The sequence below is a fragment of the Passer montanus genome, unplaced genomic scaffold (assembly GCF_014805655.1).
Source record: "Passer montanus isolate IOZ18808 unplaced genomic scaffold, ASM1480565v1 scaffold16, whole genome shotgun sequence".
In the NCBI taxonomy this organism is placed as follows: domain Eukaryota; kingdom Metazoa; phylum Chordata; class Aves; order Passeriformes; family Passeridae; genus Passer; species Passer montanus.
In genome coordinates, this window is record NW_024363160.1 from 8,267,728 (window position 1) to 8,282,032 (window position 14,305).

Here is a 14,305-nt window from a genome sequence, read left to right on the forward strand (position 1 = left end):
ATTTTTAGTAATCCCAATACCAGATTACAAATATTTTTTTTTTGCGCTTTTCTTGCATTGTACTTTCCAATTTGCTGAAATGTTAATAATTCATCCTGTTAGCTTTTCTGTCATAAATTCTACATAGTCATGAGTACACCTACTCCTCCCTAGCAGCTTTTAAACTTGTCCAGCAGCTTTAGTCTCACCAAACAAAAGGGAAGCATCTCAAAAAATATTAAGTACTAACACATCATGTGAAAATAAGACTCTGGTAGAGTGCCATAACCAAGTGAAAAGTTCAGATACTCAAGTGCACTGGATACAAATTAACTCATATGAGAGATACCAAGAAGTAAGCATCGCTATTTCTGATGTTCCCAAAACTAGTTGCTTTTACTACTACTGTCTGAACTGATATCCTGTTACTTGACTCAGCATTCAAGTGCAAATGCCATTTAAAAATACTCATTAATGCTCCCCAGTAAGTTACTGTTTCTGGCTAGCTTCATGGCATTACTATCTTTGATTTGAGAGAAGTCTTCCTTCTCCACACGTCCACTTGCAATGCTCTCGAATTTGCAAAATTGTTTGCTTTGACTCAAAACACTGTATTTATGGTCAGGACTCAAAGCTGGGTTTTGCTTTCATCTTTCAGACTTTTAGTGTCATGCCAAACTGGTATTGAACCCAGTCTCAAACTGAATATCGGTACCAAGAGGCACCCAGAACTCCTGCAAATCCCCAGGTTTATTTTATCAGGTCGAATTAGAAGTATTTTTTAAAGCCTCAAAAAGCCTTGGTGGGGAACTCATCCTCTAACTTGAACTTGAAACCCCTGCACTCTTTTGATTGCAAAGGCTCCCTGGAAGGTTTGCCACGCTGTCGTGTAGAATCGGTCACAGAACGGGTCAGGCTGGAAGGGACAGAGCACTTCATCTGGTCCAACCTCCTGCTCAAGCAGGGTCAGCCCAGAGAACACGGCACAGGATTGTGTCCGCATGGCTCTGGAATATCCCCAGTGATGGAGACTCCACAGCCTCTCTGGGCAGTCTGTTCCAGTGCTTGGTCGTCCACACAATAAAGTTCTTCCTCATGTTCAGGTGGAACTCTCTGTGCATCAGTTTCTGCCCAATTTCGCTTGTCCTGTTATTTGGCACCGTCGAAAAGAGCCTAGCTCCGTCCTCTTAGACCGTTAGACATTTATAAACATCAACGATGTGTTCCCACAACCTGGGCATTCAAGTGGATGCGGAGCGCGGTTTAGGGCACAGGGCGGGATGTTTTAGGCGGAGTCGCCGTGTAAATGCCGCCCTCTCGCCTCTCCTGCCCGAGCTCCCCGAGCTCCCCAGCCTCTCCTGCCCGAGCTCCCCGAGCTCCCCGAGCTCCCCAGCCGCCCCCGCCCGCCTCCCTCAGCGCCGGGGCCGCCCCCACTCCCTGGCGGTGCGCGCGCCCGAACCCTCGCGAGAGGCCGCGGCTCGCGCCCGCCTGTGCCACGGGGCCTCGGACGGTCGGGGTCGCGCTGCCGAGGCCTAAGCGCGCTCCCGCTGCACGCAGGGCTCGGGTGGCGGCGGCGGCTCCCGACGCGCTCCCGCTCCGCCCCCTGCGCTGCCCGACGGGAGGTGCGATGGCTTCCCGCAAGAGCTCCAGAGCCACCGGCGGCAGCCCCAGCCCCGGCTCCAAGAGAGGTGAGCGGCGCTGCTGCGAGAGCGAGGCAGGAGCTCTGCGGGGAAGGCGCGGGGGCTCCAGCGGCGGCCGGAGCCGGAGGGAGGGAAGGGCCCTTCCCGGGATGCGGAGCAGCGCCAGGCAAAGCGCTGGGATGCTGCGCCTTCTCCCTGCCCTTCCCTGCCCGCCTGCCGGCCCCTCTGGCTCCTCCCGCGCTGGGGGAGCTGGGGAGGGGGACGCAGGGGTAGGTGGCCGGGATGTGTCCCTCGCCTTCCCGCCGTTCCCTGTCCAGGGAGTTCACGTGGAGGAGAAAGTTGTCGGGCCTGGGACTCCCCTGGAAAGCTCCCTGGGAGGGATGAGATGAGCGCGGGCAGGCCTCAGCATCCGTGGGTACCCCCGAGACCTCTTCCTCCGGGGAAGGATGCCCCAGCCTCAAGTCTTTCATATTCTCATATCCAAACTTGGATGTGGAATATCTCCTCAGACTGACCTGGTTAGGTCAAAATTATTGGATTTGTTGTAGGTGGAGCACCTAAGCTGATGGTTTCTGTAACTATCGAGGCAAGGAGGAAGAGTCTCAGTAAAATGCGAGCAGGAGGCTTTTCTGAGGCAGTGATCCCCCACCCCGCCAATAAAGAACCCCTTGACAAACCTGACTGCTCACAGCCCGCTGTGTGCGGACAGTTTATGTAGGGAAAGTTTTGTGTTCATTGCCATTTCTCAGCATAGCGGTGTGCGCCTGAAAGAGGGGAGAAAAGCCTCTGTACTTGTGGAGTCAGTACGCAGCCATGCGCACTGTGCTGGAGAAAGGAGGGATTTTACCACACACTGAGTGTTTACGTGTCGTAGCTTCTTTGGATTCGAGTTTGGTGGGCACAGAGCTCCAGTGATAAAATGTGATGATGACACGGAAATAATATCTGTTGTTCCTCTTTGATTATAGCAATAATAGTGAGAACAGTGTTTATTAAAGGCTGAACCATACAGGATTAGTTTACCTATCACATGATGAATTAAGAGGGAAAGATTTCAAATAGACTTAGGCTTTGAAGAGTTTAGAAATAATATTGCAATGTTTGTAGAAGTGTTTTTATTTTATTTTAAAATCCTTTATCCAATTCAATTTCAGTGCTGACCTATGCTGTGTAGTCTGTTAATTACAGTTTTTGCTTGGACTGGACATGCTATGATGATCACCCAGTATTAAGCATGCTGAATACCGATTTTCAGTTTTAATGCCTTAAAAGCCTGCATCCCTGTTGTAATTTTGAATACTGAATGTGGTAATTAATATTCTAAACATCACTTTACATGTTTGTCAACATCTGAAAAATAAATTTACTGGTAAACTGGATCTCTGACTAAATAAAGAAAGCATTCCATGGGTTTTTATTTGTAGTCTGAGTAAAATTTTCTCTCTTTATGTTAAAAGATGTCTTTGAGGGGATGTAGCAGTATGGGTAATGTGTTAGGCACTCTACTGACATGGAACCTCTTAAATTTGTTAGTATACAGCACTCCTAGTTAGAATCCCTCAGACAGCCATAGCAATTACAGCGTGAAGCTGATGCTGTTTTCGCAGTTGCAGCTGCAGAGAGGTGAGGGATGGTCGCTCCTGTGTGACTGAAGGAACAGCTGGAGGAGCAGAGGGCTCACAGCAGCCAGTAAGCTCTCCACAGTTAAGGGATGTGAAAGTGAGATGAGGAAATGATTTTCAGACAGCAAGTAATTGAGACTGAGAAGTATGAAAACCTCAAGTCTGAGGCACTTTTTGCCTGATAGAAATACTCACTTTCACAGCAGTTCTTGAGAGAGGATGTGGCTTCTTGCCAAGGCCTTGCTCACAGCTCAAGCCACTGAGGCTAACAGCTTATTTCAAAATCTGTACACTCAAGACAATGCCAGCATCAGTAATCTGCTTTTAGGTTTCTCTATCAGAAAATATTTACAGTAAACTGCAAATAGATAGGTTCTAACTGTAGTTTATATAGGTGTTTTCAGGTACACTGTATTGTCAGAAGTGGAACAAAACATCTTTTAGAAACAGAACTCTAGCTTTTGCTTTCAGAAGTCATATACCATAAGCTGTCGAATCAATCCTAATTTTAAAAAATCACTTTACTTTAGCTTTGTAGTGCTACTTATTCTTTGGAAATTACATTTACAGAATTGTATGACTACACCAATGATTTTATTTAGAGTACAGAAGTGAAAACCAGGGAAAAATTTTACATTTTGGGGATACTTAAAGAGGGAAACATGTTTGTTATTATCTTTACTGGAAAGTTTGGCTGCTTGTTGCTAGCCTGCAGAATTCATAGTAAAGATGTGGCTTCTTGAAAGGAAGAGTATCAGTTTTAAAGACTAGACATAGTAACAGATACTTGCTGCATTGTTACTTGAAGCATCATTAGATGAAGAACAGTTTTGTTACAGAAACAAATGCATAACACCTGGTCATGAATCAACTCCCTCTGATTTCATGAGATGTGAAATGTGGAAATGTCTTGGGCATTGGCAGGTGCCTGTGGAGAAGCCTTCCAGCAAGACTGAGGATCAGCAGCCCAGCTAACTTTTGAAATATGGATGGCTGAAAAATGATGGATTACTTTGTAACCTGTGCTAGTCCAGATCATAAGACAGCTATCATTATGCTTCTGTGTGGGTATATTGTGTCTTACACTATGTAAGTGAGGATTTACTTAAACATAATTTTTATTGAAGGTGAGTTGTGCAATAATTGTTTTCTTTGCATCTCTGATGTTGAGTGGGAGTGTTCTCCATTAGGCTAGGCACCATACAAACCACACATTTCCAACACAAGGTATTGTCTGTGTCTACAGACAACTGTATTTTATGTTAAAAAACCCATAGTCCTACCTCAGTTCTGAGGCTGAGCTTAATTCAGTCTCTGTGATGACAAAGAACTCTTCATTGCTTTGGTAAATTTTCTTTAATCTCTACAATAACGACTGAGAATCTTTTGGCATCCTCTACTTTTCTCTGCAAGATCCCAGGAGATGGTGGTTTTCTCATTTTGCTATTTTAACCATGTGGTTTCCTTACATGTGTGAATGTATTGCTATTTTTTTAACTCACCCTTTTGGACCCTCTAGTACCCTTTGCTGTAATACTTTGATTAATTTTTGGTGTTTCAAGTTTCTTCAGATTTGTTTGGGGCTTTTTTTGGTATGCATTCAAGGTGACCTGGTGTACTTATCCAAATGTAATTTTGTGTTATCATTAGAACTTTTTTTAGTTCACTGTATCACTTCTAGAAAGAAGTTGTGCCTGCTAATTTGCAAGAATTTCCACTTTTTATCTCATCTTTGTTGTAAAGACTACTTTAGAATGTGCTTTTATGTGGGTGAGGATCTCCATTTGCTTTCTAGTTAACCCAAAGAGCAGAGAAAATTCATCAACTAAACAGGTCATGTTTTGCTACTGAAGTTCTTTTGTTGGGAGCACTGAACTTCACATCAGTGCTTCCAGTGCTTGAAGTGGGATTGCCCATCCATTCTGTGATGTCTCTCAGCTACCCAGCTGTGCTATGATATAACATCTCATTTTCTTATACTGTGGGTTCTGTTTAAATATGATGCTTTTCTTTGGATAAAAATTTGGTCTCTCAAATTTCTGACCTCAACTGCTGTCCAGTGTGCTTGTTTATGCTCTTTACAGTTGTGTAGTATGTCATCTGATTTTCAATCTATCCATTATTTCCTTCTTTATGTTAATTGAAACCATTGGGAAGAAGGGTGTTAAGCTGTTGGAGATCCTAAGTGAGAACGTAAATTTCGGATGCTCTGTGGAGCTTAACAAAGGCTTTGACTTGTCAAACTGCTGACCAAAAGTGACCAAAGTCCAAGAGTTTGCTGAACCAAAAAGAATTCTCGTGATTCAGTTAGAGTGCTGCTCCAATCTTTGATTTGGCTTTTTAAATTCAATGTTGAAGTGTTTTCTTGTAACATTTTTGGTCTTCAGAAATATACAAGGTATGTATACAAGTGAATTGTTATTACTGTGTTAGAGTTTGTGTAGGTCTATTGTGGCAAATGAGAAATACTTTGTGTCTCACTGGTGGAAACTTTGTATACTGTTTAAGAAATTCTGCAGTGATTTCTTTTGGAAATTTATTCTATTGCCTTGTTTAGTTGCTTACAAATATTTGAAGAGCTTGTATTTTACCATTAATGCCAGATGCTAATACAAATAGCAAAACCATGGAAATGTACATTTATAATTCATCTGTCTGCCTTGGGTCTTATTCAATGTGGCCTTTCTGGAAGACATTTTAAAATATTGTAAAACAGTCTGCCAAATTAAAAAATTGTAGCAACAGTAATGGTCCAGACATCACTAATTTGCATGGTACATTGCAGCAGTTCCGCTGGTGAAATTACTATGGTTGCTGGTTCTTCTCCATTTTTCTTTTATTTTTCAAATGGCCTGTACAAAACTGGAGGCAGAACTCTTCAAACAAGTCAGTATTCTAGTTCTGATTCAATGAAAGTGATATAAAAAAATCTTAAATTTATTAATGTAGGCATTTCTCAGCTCACTTGGGCAGATTTGCATTGAAATAGTGAATCCTCAATAGACTCTTGATTCATTGGTCTAATACTAGAGTCAAGTGAGCTCTAGAAAGACAACCGTTAAGGTTTATCTGAATGAAACTTTCTCTACACCATTAACTGTTGACAGGTGCAGTAGGTGATTGCCAGAGTTACTCCGGAAGTAAAAACAAAATATTTGAGCACAGTATATGCTTTTATGCCTTTCTGGTTTTCCCATGTTGCCAGATATTTGTATTTACTTTCTTTACTTTTTCTCAAGGATGAATACATGAACCCATTTTGGTTTTAAGATTGATACTTGAGTGTAGCAGGATGGACATAAATAGAAAGGGCCTGATACATTCCTCTCGGTTCTTTTTCTCCTGAAGAATTCTGAAGCACTGGGAGAGTCCTCTCCGAACTTCCAGAGATGCTACCACTTGATGAAGACAGCAAAGTTCTCATGCCCTTTTTGATTCAGTGTGGGCTGAAATCTTGGGCCTGCTTTGTGTTTTCTAATGGATCTTAGGAAGTCACTGTGGGCTAAAAGAAATTGTTCACAGTGCTTCAAATATGGAGGAAGGTTGCACTTCACATCTGCAAGGATGTTTGCTTCAATGTACTTTTTGAGCATTTTGTTAAGTGTATAAATTATAACCTTTTCAATTGCCTTTTGAGGATAGGGCTTGTTTAAAATGCTAGGTGGAAAACTTAAAGTATCTCTGGTATCAGGGAGGCAGGAAGCTGGAGTATGTTTTCTCACATTTTGGCAATTACTCTGAGAATGCACATGAGGATTCCCCATCAGGAGTCATAGCTGCTCAGTGTTCAGTCACCAAGGGTGTATATCATATTTGGGGATTAAGAAGTTAAAAAATTTTAATAGATAAGCCACAGGTCTGTAGTCAGCTTAATCTAGTTTCTGGTTGCTCTGCAGCCTTCCTCTTTTCGATGCCCCTTCCTTGTACCTGCATTATTGGCTGTGCAGGTGCGAGGTGAACTACACAAGGAGCTAATAAGCAGAAAGCTGATTTTTAATTTCCCTCTCTAGACTGGCTCAATGCATGGCTGTATGGAAGGCCATATGGGGAGGAGGGAAGAGATGACAATGAGTGGGTGGGCATTAAGGGAGGGTGAGGTTAAATCCAGAGTTTTATGTTCGATCATGTAATCATGGAGCCATGGTGTGAACACCAAAGGTGACTGGTTTTGTTGGCTGTGCTGATGTAATAGCTGGATATATAAGGGCTTCCGTAAAGATAATAAAACTTACTAGCAGGGCAAGGCCTATGTGTCAAGATTATTTCTAATTACAGAATGCATAAAGAGGTGACATTTGAATAATGCTGTCTTTCCAAACTGAAAACCACTTGACCGATCACCTATATGAAAAGAAAGGGTTCGTTTTCAGCTGCAATCACTTTGAAACATATAAGAATTCCTGTGCTAATTTGTATGTTGAATTCTTCATTGTAGAGAACTTGAGCAATGCAGTTCTGATTTGCCCCAAGCGGTTCTTTCCTGATGAAGATCACAATCTGGTAATCTGTGTGATAGCCTGCAGCAATCTTTTCCCTAACTGCATCTGTGGGATAGCTCTTTGCATGGAAAAGTTTTGAGCTATGCTTTGAAGTGGAACTCGTAATATTATTTGTCTTGAAACATGTTAGAAATTAAGTATGCAGATAACTATGTATTGAGTTTGAACATACTGTGGTACGTGTGGTTTAACTTTGTTAGAACTTCAAAGATTGAACCAATTGTAGTTTTCTTCATGTGGAGTTGCACTCTTACTATGCATGTACTTAACCTGACCACATTGTTTGCTTGAAGACTTTCTTAACAAAACATCTAATAGGTAGGGGGAGTTGTAATTACTCAGTAGTGGTTTTCTGGTTTTGCAGTTTTATTTGCTGAGGTTCTGTTTGTTAACTGACAATTAATTATTAATGCAACATATCTCACTTTCTCATTCCTCACACTGGTGTTTTTTAAATTTAAAAATTCGTAAAGGAAATTCACATAGCAGTTTGTAACTGAGTCCTGTTTCTTTCTATAGCAGCTAGAGGACACAGACATATCTTTTGAAGCCAGAAGTTTCTATAAACAGCAATTTCTCTGCAACTGAGATCTCCTAAAACATATTTTAGTAACATATTTATACCTAAAACCTGTTTTGTACTCCCTAAGAGTTGCAGGTGCATAGCACCCCGTGGACAAACACCTAATCAAATTGGCTTAGTATCAGACTTGAAAACTCTGATAAGTTTTTGACATTTTAAGCATTTTTAAGTGTTCTTTCTTTCCATGAGCAGAAACCTGTGAAAAGCAGGGTTGTAGGTGCTTGTGTGACAACTGGAGTTTTTCTATTTGAATTCCCTGAAAGCATGAGAAAAATTTAAAGAACTAAACAAACATAGTCTGTTTTCTTTATTTTGTGTCTTAATTAGGACTTGTTGCTAAAACAAATTGATGTGACCCACATAACAGGATAGGAAAATGGAACAAGGAAAAAATACCCTAAAATTAATGCCAGCATGTTATGTACGGCGATGAGGATTTTCAACCTTATGTAATAGATTCCTTTTTAAAGGTCACCACCAGCAAAATTTGCATGTTCTAGGCCCAAGTATTTCTTGTATTTCCTCTCTACGTTTACCTTCCCTGAACTCTGCTCTGTCCTAAATACAACATCTATTTAATTAACCTAGTAATTATGTAGGACTGTTGGCTACATTAAATCATTCAAATGCAAGATAGGTAGATTGTATAATTTTAGATCTAATTTCCAAATGTTCTGTGGGAGAGAGCTGGTTAATCAAAATAGCAACGATTAAAAATCTTTAAGTAATTTGTACAATTAAAATCAGTATTTTGTCTTTTCATTGGTGTTACAGAGATATTGTTCCTACAGCAGGAGACAAACTAAAATTTCGTTTTAAGCATGTGATCTTAGCCTTGAACCTCCTGACTTGATGTTTGAGTCAAGTGAGTTTACAAGAGGCACATTCTACATAGTTTTGACTTTAATTCTGTTCTGTGCTTGTATACACATAAAAACAAAACTAGAGAAAATTGACAGAAGTGTTTGGGGAAAATATGGACTTTTCTGTACAAATCTATTTAGATTAGATAAATGTATAACAAAGTATTTTTATTCTGTCTTGACATGACTCCTGTTTTTTTTATTTTTTCTTCCAGTGCTAATTGTCTAAGCTTGTGTTGTACTGTCTTTAAGTTTGTGGAGAAAAGGTTTAAAAGAAAAAGTAATCCAAAGTATTCAGATAGTGATAAATGCACTAAATATTGATTTAAATATATTGCTGTTGGTAGTATTCATTATAAAAGTCAAGTTGTAAGCAATGTAATTTTTAGTCATTTAAGCTGTGTGCACATTGATGTGTATTTCCTCCTTGTAATGAATCCTTCTTGAGAAACTACCAAAAAAATAGTTATCCAAATAATCAAAAACTAAAATAAAAAGCCCAAACATGGCTTTTTGGACAAAATTTGACTAGGTTTTGGAAGTGATCATCTTTCTATCACATTAAGAAAAGAAGCAAGTGCAGATTCAGGATTTTGTCTTATGAATATACATCTCTGTCTTCTTTTCTCCTTCTCTGGCTTGATTTGTTATGCTTGGATAAACAAGACTTGAGAAGAAAGTTGTTACAGAGCAGCAGCTCTTATGGGGCAAACAGCTGGTCTCTCCAAATCTTCACTAAGAAGGGTGGAGCCAGCACTGCGAGTAGAGTCCACTGCTCTGCTCTGCTTAGATCAAATGCTTTTGACAAGTCTCTTGGAACTGTGCAACTTCCTAGGACAGAATTTCTCACTACATTTCTCCTTTTCTTTCATTGTGACTGTTTTTCTCATAGAGACAAATCCTTAGGGTTAAAAAAAAACAAACTCAAACAACCAATAATCCTGAAGCTAGTCATTATTGTAATGGGTTTTCTGAGTAGATTTCTTGGGAATAAACTTTATTATTTTTGTTGTGTGTGTCTTAGAAGAATCATGTAAATGGAAAGCAATAGGATTGTTTATAGTCAGAAAAAAATGTAATTACTGAGGAATAATAAATAAATGTAAAAAAACCCTTCCTGAGGATGATACTTAACTTCAGTCAGCCAGATAATAATCTTATACTTGTTTTGGAATTTTTTTTTGACTGCAGAATAAATTATTCTGACCTAGTAACACATCATCTTAGCTTGCAACTACAAAACTCTTCTAAATGTTGTGGTGTTCCCTGTGAGTCAAAAAGCTGTCTCTAAGCTTAAAAGTACTTTGAAATATAGCAGCTTATATTCAGAAATGGACTTACTGACCATCTCTTTATAAACTGAATATAAAACAGCTAAAAACCTGTATGTCTCTTGTACTTGAAACATATTTTCAGATAATAGGATCTCAGATCTGATTCTTGAGGGACTAAAATGGCTTTGATCTTATACCTTTGAGTATACTTAAAAATGTCTTTTAGACCTACAAAGAAGTTCAAACAGTGTTCCCTACAGGAGAGAACTGAGTCTGATCTTTCACATCCTGACTAAGTGAGGAATTTGAGATGTTTCAATGGAATCACTTCATCTCTTGAAAGGAGGAGCTTCCTTTCACTAGGGAAGTTCAGCAGGATGCTTATGATCCTAGAGGTTTTTTACATATTTTGTGATGCATCCCTTTTTTTGCCAACTATTTTTTCCCCCTTCGGTTGGCCATTCCCAGTATCTCCACAGTCAGCCTGCTTTGTTGTCTAATCCCGAATTTATGACTTTTCTCTTGCTTTCAGTATTTATGCTTTTAGATTTTTTGTATAGTGGGTTATTTTACTGTGAGAAATCCTGTAGGGATTTAAAATTAAGGACATAAAGGTTTATGTTTGGATTGATTATATGTGAAATAAGGAAAAGTTCCTCAAATACTAAGATAAAAATCTTCGTGTCAGCAGGAGAGCCAAAATTGAATTTCAGTTAGTGAATTTTTATTTCAAATTTATGTTTGGTCTTTGTATTTCCTTTGAAGTTAGTGCTTTTTCTGTTCCATCAGTTTCCCCATCAGTAAGTTTCTAATATAGATTATTAAAGTCTTTTGGTAGCCTGCCAAGGTATCTTTATAACCGTATAGTCTAGATAATACAAAGTTCAGATCAGAGATCTAGTTTTTAATGAGAAAATAGTAATTAAAAAAGCTATTTGCCCTCCTAATTTCCTTTAAAGTTGTAGTGCTGAAGAAAATTTCTTAGAAACTAAAAGGAAGAATCAATTTTATATTGTATAGATTTTTTTCTTGAATTTATTGGAAGTGAATCTTTACCTTAAACTTTATATCTTACCTTTAAAGACCCTGCTGCCATGATTGTAAAACAAAAATTTCTGAGTATGGATATTAGTGAAAATTTAAGGTTGGAATATTTCATAAATGATATAATAAATATTTTAGTAAAAATGTCTGTTCCATCTGTAAAGTAAACACAGAGAAGATAGTTACCCTGTCTCCTTTTAAAAAATAAAATATAGTTCTTAAAAGCACAGATTTGTCCATTAAAAGTGTATTATTCTACCAGCAATGTAGAGTAACGCAGAGTAAAAATAAAATATGAAAATAATTTTGATTTTGGATTAGCACTTGAAGTCATTATGGTGTAAGGACTTCTTGGAATGCAACAGTTCAATATGTGTTTATTGAATCAACTATAAAATACATATTACAAAAAATCTGTGTGTGTGTATACACTCACATGACTTTTCTCTCAGTAGTGAGAGAGTAAAAAAACCCCTTGTAGTTCAATATAAAGGGGAAAACAGGGGAAAATCAACAGAGAGGCTCTGATTTTTGTGGGACACTTCAGTCAAAATACTTGTTACAGACCCAATCCAATAAACCCCTCTATATAAAATCAGTTTAAAATCTGCAGATCTGCAGTTTAGATCTGCAGATCTATTAGCGGAAGGGGCTTGCAGCAGTTGCTTTGTCATTAATCATATTGGACAAGAAAATTTGCCAAAAATTTCAAGCAGTAGTAGGCAGTGTTTATAACATAGAGGTTGTTTTCTGTCTTTGCACTGCTACTAGTTCTGCTCTGTTGGTGATAAGATGGTTCTTTTGTACCTTATTTTAGCTTTTTAATTCTCTCCCATATCTGCTTTTTATCACACTGCATTGTCTTCTCAAAAGCATGTGTTCCAAAGTCTCCCTTTAATCTAGCTGATTGAGAGTTTTTACTTCTAAAATGTGATTATTAGTTGTTTCTTTGAGGTTAGTGTTTATTGCTTTCTCTTTTAGTGTGTATTTCTAGTTTCTAGTGACTCCTTGCTTTTGTGCACCCTTATCTTCAAGTGATAAATCGTAATTTCTTCCATATAACTTCCTAATCACCTTTGTGGAAAAGCTTAGCTTGCTGATTTGAAGCCAGACATTTTGTGTTCATAATTGACTAATTTTCCTCTCTAAATTTCTTTGCTTGCACTTTGGTAGTGATGTAGGGGTGTAACTAATGCTGCTAGTCTGAATTGTGAATTATACTTCTGTAAAATTAATTAAAATACATGGGCTGCATAGTTGTAGCACAACTAACTTGAAGACAGTCTTTAAATTTTGGAATGGTTACACGAATCAGGTGAAGAATAATAACTTTGAGTGTTAGGGAAGCAATTGGAATTACTATAAAAAGAAGCAGCAGTCACAGCATCTGAACGCAGTAGAGATGAGACATTGTAGGAAGTCTACGCTGTTGACTTTGCTGTCCCAATGTCAAATTGCATTGTAAGTAGATACATATTCAACATAACCTTTGTCTTTCATAAAACTAACAAAAATTATATTGTGTGTTATTTTGAGCTAACCTTGATCCATCTTTCTCTTGATCCTTTTTCCTTTTGATGAGTTTGATGAATTTCCCCATTTTAGCTGTAGCATCCCCTTTCAGGAAGGAAGATGTTTGTCTTTCTTGCAATCAATTAATTTTTAAAGGGCAAACTCTGGGTACTCGGCTAGAGGTCAACATATATGTGTTAGTTCAGATTTGGAGTGTACATTTGAAATTAATTTCTTGATTCTGTCAACTCACTTTACTTATAAGCCTTGTGCTTGTTGTCCCTGAATATAATTTGGTAACTTAGGTCTGAGTGAAAGGTGCTAAAAAGTGTGCTGAAATCATTATGGGCACTCAGCCAGGTAAGGTCTGGTTTAGACCAATCCCCCCAAAATATATATATCAATGGGCAGGGAGGTTCCCAGCATTAGTTAAATGCTTTATGAGTGCACTTGTGGTAAGATCTGGTGTCTGCAAATGCAGGTGCAGCTGGAGTGAATTGGCTGTAAATTGCCTTTTCTGGTGCCTGTCAAAACACTGTGTTGTTTATATACAATAGAATACATATAATTGCATGTAAAATTATTTTGAACATTTTTTTGATTTCTCCATGTTTGGTTGCTTTCACTCTGTGTAAATTTCTCCCCATTTTGCGCTTAATTGCTTGTGCATCACTTACGTTACTGAAATATACTGGTCAGGAGGTCTTTCTTAAAGCAGCTGATCCATTTAATGTATTCAAGTGGCTTTAAAGATAGCTAAAAGAGACACTAGTTATAGAATCAACTGCCTGTAGTTCCTTTTCATCCATATGAAAAATCTCAAGCTCTAGTGCTGTTTCTCAGTTTTTCTCCCTTGAACTCTTGGGAATTGCATTTGCTGGATGTTAAAACCACAGGAGATATGTGTTGTTTTTCAGAGTAGCTGTAACATTCTTCTGTTCACTCCATATAATTGCTAGCTGTGTTATTTAAAGAAGCATGGGGATAGCAGGACAGAGTGGTGGATCCTAAAGGTTTTTTTATGGTTGTAGTGGATGAGAAATGTAGTTTGTTTCTGACTTCCACCTAAAAGGAGCTGGCTTTTGTTTGATAAGCAATGGGAAAATAATCGTTTGCTAAAATTGAAGATGGAAAAAAAGTTGAAAAGTGTATTAGTGGGTTTTTGCTGTTTTTCTGGTCCTTAAGAAGAGGGTGTCTAGGTGATTTAATTGATATTAGTTTTAAATTGTACAGGCAGTATGCATTTAGTCAGAATTTAAGGGAAGGGTGAGTGAGATAGTTTAGTGTTA

The 14,305-nt window shown here is 38.7% G+C and overlaps 1 protein-coding gene across 5 annotated transcripts in view; it reads left to right on the plus strand.

The window, feature by feature from the left end:
• The first annotated feature begins 1,489 nt into the window (after positions 1 to 1,489).
• Positions 1,490 to 14,305, plus strand: part of ASPH (aspartate beta-hydroxylase) — a 114,834-nt gene continuing 102,018 nt past the window's right edge. For 2 of the 5 annotated variants that reach the window (XM_039702986.1, XM_039702987.1), the window contains exon 1: positions 1,490 to 1,667. In XM_039702986.1, the coding sequence (XP_039558920.1) occupies positions 1,607 to 1,667 (61 nt within the window). In that variant the 5' untranslated portion in view covers positions 1,490 to 1,606. Of the gene's footprint in view, positions 1,668 to 4,165; positions 4,369 to 7,676; positions 7,742 to 14,305 lie in introns of all 5 variants that reach the window. The other 3 variants (XM_039702990.1, XM_039702991.1, XM_039702989.1) reach the window with 3 other exon arrangements.